The 9,956-nt window shown below is 47.6% G+C and overlaps 1 protein-coding gene across 1 annotated transcript; it reads right to left on the bottom strand.

Moving 5' to 3' along the window:
- Nucleotides 1-47: 47 nt before the first annotated feature.
- LOC109316470 (coiled-coil domain-containing protein 77-like) lies at nucleotides 48-7,768 on the bottom strand. Its single transcript, XM_019544582.1, has 3 exons — nucleotides 7,477-7,768; nucleotides 2,839-3,055; nucleotides 48-525 (listed from the first exon to the last, which is right to left on the bottom strand). Exons 1-3 carry the CDS (start codon nucleotides 7,521-7,523, stop codon nucleotides 379-381), a joined length of 411 nt encoding a protein of 136 aa, XP_019400127.1. The 5' UTR covers nucleotides 7,524-7,768; the 3' UTR covers nucleotides 48-378.
- Nucleotides 7,769-9,956: the final 2,188 nt, after the last annotated feature.

A 9,956-nucleotide genomic window follows, 5' to 3' on the forward strand; every position in this document is an offset into this window, starting at 1 on the left:
AAAAAAAAAAAAACCCAAAACACTGTCCATTTTGCATTTGCATTTTAAAATGTGAGTTTCTTGCTTTTAAGACTGCATGGAGGGAATACAACCATGGAGAGAATACAAAACAGTTAAACCAAAACCTCCAAGCTGAAGCTGACAACTTCATTTTAAACCTGAACTTTTTTCTACTTGTGTATCTGCTATGTGGACCTATTCTGGTATCAAAATCCTGTAACCATCCAGGACAGCAGATTGAAGTTCTTGCAGTACAGTCACTTAGTGTTCTTACTAGGCTAGTGCTAATGAACAGACCTATAGAAGAACTACACTTTTAAGATGGAGGCTCTAACATGTAGCTATAAAACCTTTTCTGCACATCTCCATTTACCTGACTCACCTGATTTTCAGCCGGTCATTTTCTGAGTAAAGACGTAACACATGTTCCCTCTCCTGGAAGAGGTAAACTTGCATATCGCTCAAAGCCTTCTGCAGCTCTGCAATTTCCTCTTCCCGTTGATGCATCTCCCACTGTAGTTTGTGCTAGTGAGAAAAGAAGAGAGAGAGAGAAGTATGTGAACGATACTCAGCATCTGGCAGGAGCGACTTGTGCCAAGCAGAACCTAATACTGTAACAGCTCCTAGCAGGGCTGAATGGTTTTAAAGCAGTACCACCAAACTTTGACCAGCCAAGGGTATTACTGCCAGGAGATCTTTCAGCCAGAAACCAAAGGCCCTGGTGATTCCACCACACTTGGATCATCTAGTGCTCTACCTTGATCCAAGTGACGACACAACATTAATCAAGCTTGAACACCTGACCTATGCTGGAACTGGGGAGGTTTGCAGCTCCAAGTCAGCGGTCAAGTTCTGACAACACTTGAAAGTTTCCAACTTGAATGAACGCGAGGACCTTGCAACTTTGTGTTATACTTAACAAAAAACCCCACAAAAAAACCCCCAAAACCCAAAACAGCTTACCACAGGGTTTAGGGTAGGATATTATTACAAGCTTATGTAGTAATTGGCTTGTCCAATTATCATTTCCCTCAGAGGTCATGTGTATCATGGTGGACAAGTAATCCATGAGAAGAACATTCCAACAGAAGATCAAGGTCAAAGATTATCCCAATCCTTGTAGTCCATCACGCTAGCATGATTATGGAGTTGGCAATTTCCACAGCCAAATGACACAAGTGACACGGCTAACATCACATTACATCCGTAGCCCAAATAACTAGGTCCACGTTTACAGCTGGGTTGGCTGTGAATGACTCCTGTGAGACTCATATTACCGACTCTGCTACATACCAGTAAAGGGGGGCAGTAATGAAACTTCTCCTAGCTTTTACCCACATGCTGATCTACAGAATATTTTCTGAAGATCTTCAGGGTAGGCAAGATTTAAATCAGTTTCAGACATGGATGATTCATGAATAGCTATAATATTTTCAGATGTGATCAATCCTCTTCCAAACATTTTAATAAGTAAGGATCCTTTCTACTGTATGCAGCTACCTGGCAGCTTTCTGTTTGCTACAATGATGCATCATAAGATGAGAGAACCCTACCTGTTATAAAACGTCTTGTTTAATAAAGTAGGTTTTACTTAGAACTTGTTTACCTTGTTTTGCCAGTACAAGTTCTGGAAGCAGTTAGCATTTCCCACTGTCAAACCACCAGAACATGCGCACATTCATGTACTTCTGGCAGCTCTCCATGGTTCCCTGTAGTAGCCATAATGGCCAAATGCAAAAAACATTCAGGGAATGAACCAGCTGCAGAACGGATAGCAACATCCAGCAGACGGCACAGGCATAGTTACATATGCCTTCAGCCAGCTGCTGGCAGAGCTTTGTTTCATTCAGGAAATAAGGCATAAACCTGTTGGCAAAAGGGAGGTGGGAGTGGACAGGTGGGGGCACAGACAGGGGGAATGGCTTCTGTTATAGAGAAGCTCTGAGTGTAGTAATACTCAAAGTCTGGCTAACAGAACTGGAGCTGTGCTGGAAGAACACTGTAGCTTGGAATAGGTCTTGGAGTATAAGGTTTAGGTCAAAAACCATCCTTTTCATTCTGCTTATTAAGCATTTAGGCCAGTGGTTCTCATTTTTTTTAAATCCAAGGTACCCCAAGTGTTTAGGCCAGTGGTTCTCAGCATTTTTAGATCCAAGGTACCCCTCACTGAACTCAAGGCACCCCTTGGAAAGTGTCTGGGTTTGAAATCTCTGGGTTTATCTTATGAATCATGTTTGCACACGTAACAGTGCTTACATTTCATGACACACTGTGGCACCCCTGAATGGTGCCACAGAACACTTGTTGAAAAATCGCTGGGTTAGGCACACTGGAGTCCTGGTCCATTCTGGGGGCTGCTGAAGACCACTGCAGTAGTTTATATCCACTCCAACAAAGCTCTTACTCATTTGGGGCAAATGAGTGTCCACATTTCACCAGACTAATGCATAGTGAAAAGCAAGTGGAAATAGTACTGTACATTAAACTCAGGGTTGACAGCTAACATACATACATATCATGAAGGCTTTCCACAAGAGTGCAATATATTAAAATAAGGGTACTTTCCCCTATGCACTATAAGACCTGATGGCTCAAAGTTGCTCATTCCTAGGGCCTCAAGATGTAATGATTCCCCTTCAGCTCAGTCCAGCCACATTCCCCAGCAATCTTCAGTATGAGAAGCGTCAGTAATATTAGCTCTTCAACCTCAATACTCTGATGAGAGTATAACCCTTTTTCTGCCAAAAACTGGATGTGTGAGTGTGTTTAAAGGGTCCATGTGTGATGGACTAAATAAAACAGTTCATCACCAGTATGGCATTCTTTATTTTTTTTTACCTGCTCATCATATGTTTCTTTGTATCTCTCCAGCCTTTTCACCAGGTCTTCATGCTCTTCATCAAATTCAGAAATCTTTTTGCGATAGTATTCCAGCAGCTCCCGGGAGGGGCGGAGAAAGGCCAGGCGCTCATTGATGGAAGGGAGTGGAGTAGAATCCCCACAACCTGGACTTGGAGAATTAGTAAATCTGGAGGCAATTCGGGTGGTTGCCAAGCTGGATAAAATGGAGGAACAAACAAAATAAAAATAGTATTACGTTTTATGAATGAATGATGGTTGGCTCTTTCATCATTAAAGTTCACCAAACCCTGCTATAACTGGCCTAATGCAGTGGTGTTCAACTTTTTGGCCCTGTGGAACAAAGGAGCAGCCTGGGGTCGGTTCCCAAGTCAGAGCAAACCCTATGCACTAGGTTCAGGCGTTGGGGGCCCAGCACTACTCCCTCCTTGCCCCTAGCACTGGGATTGAGGTCCAGGGCCTGGCACGTCTCCCTCCCCCTGGGACCCATACTGAAATGGGTCCTGGGGCCCAGCACTGCCCATGCACGCTAGGACTGGGCACTCAATTCAGCATGCAGGGTGCACGACTCCCCAGAATCTGGAAATTTAGTAAGAGGGGAGCCGCACAAACCAGTTCACATGGCACCACAAGCTGGAACTGTCCTGATGGGATAATTTTTCAAACAATATATAAATAATATTTTACAATAGTCAAAAATACAACACCCATAACATTTTGTTTAAATTTTAGTATCACAGTAAACATAGTTAACAGCTTCTGCACCTCAAATAATCTGACTTTCACATTACCAGCAAAATAAAATTTGCAGCATATAAAAAACACACAAAAAAATTAATATGCAACTGCTGACCTACCCACTAGTGGGTAGAGATTTGCCTGCTTGATGGGGGCTAGGGGTATGCCTCCCAGCCCAGTTAGACAGGGTGCCCTACTTGGCAGTTGTGGGGAGCTCTATGAGGAAGGCATCCACAGGAACGGGCCAACCTTGGTGTGGAAAAAGTGTCAGAGATAAAGACAAAAGGAAAAGGGATACTATATACTCAAGTACAAGGTGGAAAGCAACCGTTGGACAGAGTATAAAGCAAAAAAAGGAATCAGATGTGAAAAATATCACAAGTAAACATATCCAATACAACAGTGAAGTTGAGATAGAGAGAAACAAGCAAAGGTAGTATTTACCTTGCAGATAGCAGCAGCATGACTTATGGGCAACAAACAGGGTATCAGCCCTGGGTGCAGACTAAAATGGGGCATCCTCCCCCCACCCCAACTCCCCCCAGGATTCTTTGTCCCAGCCATGTGGCAGGACAGCTGTAGTTTCCTGTGGGTTTCTGTTGAGTGTTTTCCCTTTTTGGGCCAATTGGGTGCAGCTATCTCCTTGTGGGTTGGCAGCTTGCCCTCCAACGGGAGTCTGTAAAGTCCCCAGGGGTTCTTGCCTACCACGACTTGATGTTAAGGATCATTCTCATTCTCACGTCCTGCCTCTCCTCATTCCCTCGTCAATCGCTTGTTTAATCTTTGTCTTGGGGCTCTGCCTCCCCTACACCAACCAGAGATGTTAGGTCTTGGCCGAGGCTACCTCAGAGTCAATCAGCCACAGCTGGGCCTTAGCCCCTATGTTATCTCACTCCCTATTCAGACAGTATACCGCCCTTATTCAAGCCTCATGTTGGCCTGACTCATCGTTGCATGTACCCTGGGATGCCTTCCTTCAGGGTTCACCCCCTCCCCAGGGTTACTCACGGCTTTTAATATTTTTCCCTCTCTCCGCGGGCTCAGCACTGTCCCAGTCTCTGTTAGCTTCGTCTGAGATCCACAGCTTCACAAGAGGCATGTATCCTGGCTCCTCCGAGCCAGCCTTAGCTGGGCACCCCAGCTCTTGGGGTTGCCACTGCTCGCCCCTGCCAGGGCAATCGCTTACTCCCCAGTGCTCCAAGCTCTCAGGAAACTTCACTTACAGTCCTCCCTGGATGCTGTCCGGTGGGGATTTTATCCCACTCTGAGGGACGTCCAGCAAATCGACACCAGCACGCATCCACAGAGTGTGCCCACGCTGGTGCAGGGGAGTGCGTTTGGGCTTTGTCAGCGTTTTGCAGTGGCCATTCTTCCCGCCACCCCTGCGCTGGAGCTGCTTGTCTTTTGGCAGCAACTTCTCCGCCGTGGCACCTTTGATCTTTGGCAACATTCTGTGGCCACTTTTCCCTTGCTTCGGCACTGGAGGTAAGTTTCCGCTCGTGGTGGCATCCCCGCCACAAGAGCCCTAAACCCAGCGGTGTATCTGGGGGGCATGGGGCAAGCAAAATGGTGCTTCCACACCCCCTCTACCCCCCACCCCAGGAGTCTCACAGTGGGCAATCTTACACCCAACAGCACATCTTTAAGTCAGAGGGAGAAAATGAGGCACCTGCTACCCAAGTTGATGCTGCTGCTGTACAGGGATGCTGCTGCTCAAGCTGATGCTGCTACAACAACAGTGGCAGCTGCTTTCAGTGTGACTTCTCTTTCCCTCACCTTGTCCCCCCTCATCTACAATGGTGGGCATATGCCCTCCAGCCCTGTGAACAGAAGTAGCTTGCTACATGTCAGATAGGATGTCCAAATTCTGAAATGTGTTATTATGACTACCAAAGTTCCACTGGCTTGTCATTGTTGCTAGATATAGAAGCAACTAGAAATTTTAAAGCTGTGTTTCATTAGGGACTATATCTTTTTCTTCCAAATGTACAATAATACAATAGACATGCTCTAACTGTGGCTTTATGTGAGGAACAAGCAGAAGCTTCTTTGTTTCAATAATTACCACCTAGATATTGCATTGAGGAACATAGTAATCTTACTTATATCAGCAGGAAAATATGCATATCCCTGTGCATCTAAATTTTGGTATAAACTTGGCTTCATGAGCCAGCCATGAATTTACTTGTATAAGTACCAAATTTACATACATAAGTGTATACATGCAACTGTTCACTGGCCTCAGGCTTCTCTTTTAAAAACTGGCTCATCATTGTATATGTTGAGAAGACAAAAAACTTTTCATGATGTCATCGCTATAAAAACTAAAAATGATAATGCTTAACTAATTTATGCAATTCTTTACTAAACAAATCCATGTGCCAGAAGTTGACTGAAATTCTCCCTTCCAGATGTCCTGCAACTTTGAAGGTGTTAACAAGAAAGTAGATTAGGGTGATCCCGTTAACACAGTCATACAGCTAGAAGGAGCCTCCAGGTCATCTACTCCAGTGTTTCTCAACCGTGGTCACAAGAACGTATGAGAGGGTTGTGAACAAACTTTAAAAATGGATTCTCCTTTAAAGGAGAAAAATGAAGGGAAACTATGGCTTTTCCCTAGTATGCTAGCAGAGTTTCAGCCTGCAAGGGGCTGCTTGGGGCCTGCCTGTCCTGCACACCCCGGGGGGCCTGGGCAGGAGGTCAAGACTGAGGGGTGCTGGGTCAGGACTGGCCATTGATGTTTACAGATGGGCCTTGGTAAAAAAAAGGTTGAGAACCACTGATTGACTCCAACCCTCTGCCTGACACAGGATTATCCCTATCCAAACCATCCCATCCAACCATAATCTAAACTGTACATAAGACTAATATACCTGGGCTTCCAAAAAGCCTTGTACAAAGCCCCATATCAAAGGCTCTTAATAAAATTGAGTTGTCACATTAAATATTGGCTTCAAGATAGAAAGCCTTGAGTAGGTGCAAACGGTTGATTTCCAGAATGGAAAAAAGTAAACAGCCGGGCCCTCTGCCCTTTCACTTGTTTGACTCTTTTAGCACAAGGAACTTGGAAAGCCCACAACAGGTCAACGCCATGGATCCCTGTTTGACGTCTCTGGGTTTTTCTTGCGAATTGTGTTTTCCTGCCTGACAGTGCTGGTGCTCCCTAGCACCCTGCCATACCCTGGCAAGGAGCTCAAGGCACCCCAGGGGACTGCAGCAACCAGGCTGACAGTCACAGGGCTAACATTGAGGCCGTCAAGCAGAGAACTCTGCCCAACACCCGCTGCACCCTGAAGATAGCAGAGCCTGTGGACAGGCCGGATGAACGCTGCAGCCCAGCCCTGGAAGTGATGCCTCAGAAGTCCTTATGTAAATTCACCAGACTTGGCACTGACCGTCACTCACACCAGCCTTGCAGCACATGGCAGAGAGGGAAGCCAACCAGTGTTGCCAGGTGTACAGTAATTATTGTATCTGTAGGATCATTTCAACCCTTGTACAATGTACAATAGATAATACTAAAAGTGTTCAAAATGTACAATAATTTTTTAGACAGTTCACTGATGCAGCAAATGCAAACCCTAGTCACTCTCAGGGAGTCTTAACTGACTTTCTGGTTCGCTGCCACCACTTTCTTATAACCTCTTGCCTGGAAATAAAGAAGTGCATCAACTTTGAAGACCCAGGTCTCACTCATTGCAGGCTTACAGTTAGCAATATAAAGTAAATGAGAACTAAGCTTAATTAGCACTCTTTTTTCAGTTTTTTCAGAAAATACGATCGTTTGAGCTTTTAATACGATGTTTTCATATTTAAGAGTTGGCAACGCTGGGGGAAGGTGGGAGCTTGGCATTGGCGGGGCTGCAGAGCCGCACTCACCTCCTGGCGGTGCGGGGGGACCCCGGGGAGGACTCCGCCGTGCTCATCCCGTCGTACCCGGGCCGCCAGGCTGAGCTGGGGTCTTCGGTGGCACAGGAGGGGCCGCTTCCGGGCTTCCTACGGGGCCCGCGGGGGACAAACCCCGCGGAAACGCGGAAGGCCTCCCCCACTCCCGAGCGCCTGAAGGTGCACTTCGGGTCGACTCCGACCTGGAACCGCCACGCTCAACTGAAAACCTCAACTCTAGCAACGGAGCAAACCGCCACAGACAGCTCCGCCCAATTGCCGCGAGCCTTACATCGCCGGCGCGTTCTCCTGCCCAATCGGCGCTCGCTGCACAGCGCACCCCCACGCCGCGCCAGCGTCCCTGGGAAATGTAGTTCTCAGGGCCTGGCCCCGAGGCCGGAGCCGCGCGCGGGGGATGCTGCAGGATGAGGGGCGGCGGGCAGTGAACACCTCCCATCGCCACAGAAACGCGCGTTCACACACCAAGGGGGATCCCCTCTCTACTGTGCAGAAATGTTGCGTTTTTCCCCATGGCTGCCTGACCATCTGCATACAACCCAGGCTGCTGCACGAGCTGGGCTACAATCGCGGACGGGCCCCTCCTTGCTCGTGCGCTTTACACCCTCTTTACCAGGGGCAGGGCTAGCTTTGAGACCCGCTATCACGCACACGCACTTTGAGCACCGCCCCCCATCTGTCTCTCACCCACTAACTCAATTTACATCTTCCCTGACCATAAGCGACACGTGCCCCCGGTGGCTGGAGGGCAATACAGCAGTGGGAGCTCAGTGGCAGTAAGTGGGGCAGCTCCCACAGACGCTGCTGGTGCTGTTGGTGGCAGCCAGCAGGGATCGTGGACGGCCCACGGGCACTGCCAAGTGTAGGGGGTGCCCGGCTAGGCTCGGGGGTGTACATGCACCTATGTGCACCCCCTACGCGTTGCCCCTGTCCCTCACCAGCCTTCTTTACTATCCCTTCCGTCCAGGAAAAGCAGAGGCCAACTGCAGATGCTTCCTCAGCCAGACAAAGGGTTTTTAAACCAGGAAGCTTGCTAAGAAAAAAAATTCTCTTTAGTTAGTCTAATAAAAGATATCAGATTTACCCAAAAAACCCTGTCTGCCTATAGTTCACAGTAGACACACACACATGCATGCTGTTTGATCTACACACACAGTTTGATCTACGCACGTGCTGTTTGATCTACACAAATGCGCACTGCTTGATCGACACGCACAAGCGTGCACACTTTGTTTGATCTAGACTGGGGGACTCCTGTGGGCTGGATCCAGACCCAATGGTGGTTTTGGATCCAGTAGCAGCAACACACAGGTTAACGCAGTGCCAGGGAATTTGACAGAAGGCCTCAGTCCAACCCTGTATTCCAGAAGCCCTGTGGGGCAGGTGAAATGTCCCTGCAGGCCCAATCTGGCCCATGGCCATGTATTTTACACTCCTGGTATAAATATACCTGTAATACGCAGTTCTAACCCATTATGTTGTAAGTTCAGCAACACCACTCTGGACACTTCTGTGTTGAACTAGTTATTTATTATTATAATTCTCTGGAATCATATTCAGGGTGGTTCTTAACAATTGCCCTAGTATGTATGCAAAACTTATACTTGCTCTGTCTCTGACCTTGACCTTGACCTGGCCCAGTCCTGATTTCATAGATTTCATAGACATTAGGGCTGGAAGGGACCTCGGAAGATCATTGACTCCAGCCCCCTGCCCAAAGGGCAGGAAGTCAGCTGGGGTCATAGGATCCCAGCAAGATAAGCAACCAATTTGCTCTTGAAGGTGTTCAATGTAGGTGCTTGAACCACCTCCGATGGCAGGCTGTTCCAGACCTTGGGGGCTCGGACTGTAAAGAAATTCTTCCTTATGTCCAGCCTGAAACGGTTTTGTAGTAGTTTATGACCGTTCAACCTCGTCATCCCTTGGGGTGCTCTGTTGAACAAATGTTCCCCCAGTTCCTGGTGGTCACCCCTAATAAACTTATAGGTGGCCATCAGATCACCCCTGAGCCTGCGTTTTTCCAGCCCCATGGCTCTCAGCCTGTCATCGTAAGGTCTGCTTTCCTGACCTGTGATCATGCGTGTGGCTCTTCTCTGGACTTTCTCAAGCTTCTCCACATCCTTTTTGAATTGTGGAGCCCAAAACTGGATGCAGTACTCCAGCTAAGGCCTCACCAAGCCTGAGTACAGGGGGAGAAGGACATCCTTGGATTTGTTTGAGAAGCATCTATGGATGCAAGCCAGTGTTTTGCTCGGTTTACTAGCCGCAGCATCACATTGCAGGCTCATGTTCACAGTTGCAGGCTCATGTTCATAATGATGAGTGAGAGGAACCAAGAATATATCTCCCGGCTCCTCCAGGCAGGGAAAATGGAGTCCCCATCCCCTGTGCTGCAAAACTGCTGCAAAACAAACTGAACCCTGCAGTACTGAGCATGAGGGCTTTGGCCTTAAAGG

The sequence above is a fragment of the Crocodylus porosus genome, unplaced genomic scaffold, assembly GCF_001723895.1.
Source record: "Crocodylus porosus isolate Cpor-Errol unplaced genomic scaffold, CroPor_comp1, whole genome shotgun sequence".
In the NCBI taxonomy this organism is placed as follows: Eukaryota; Metazoa; Chordata; order Crocodylia; family Crocodylidae; genus Crocodylus; species Crocodylus porosus.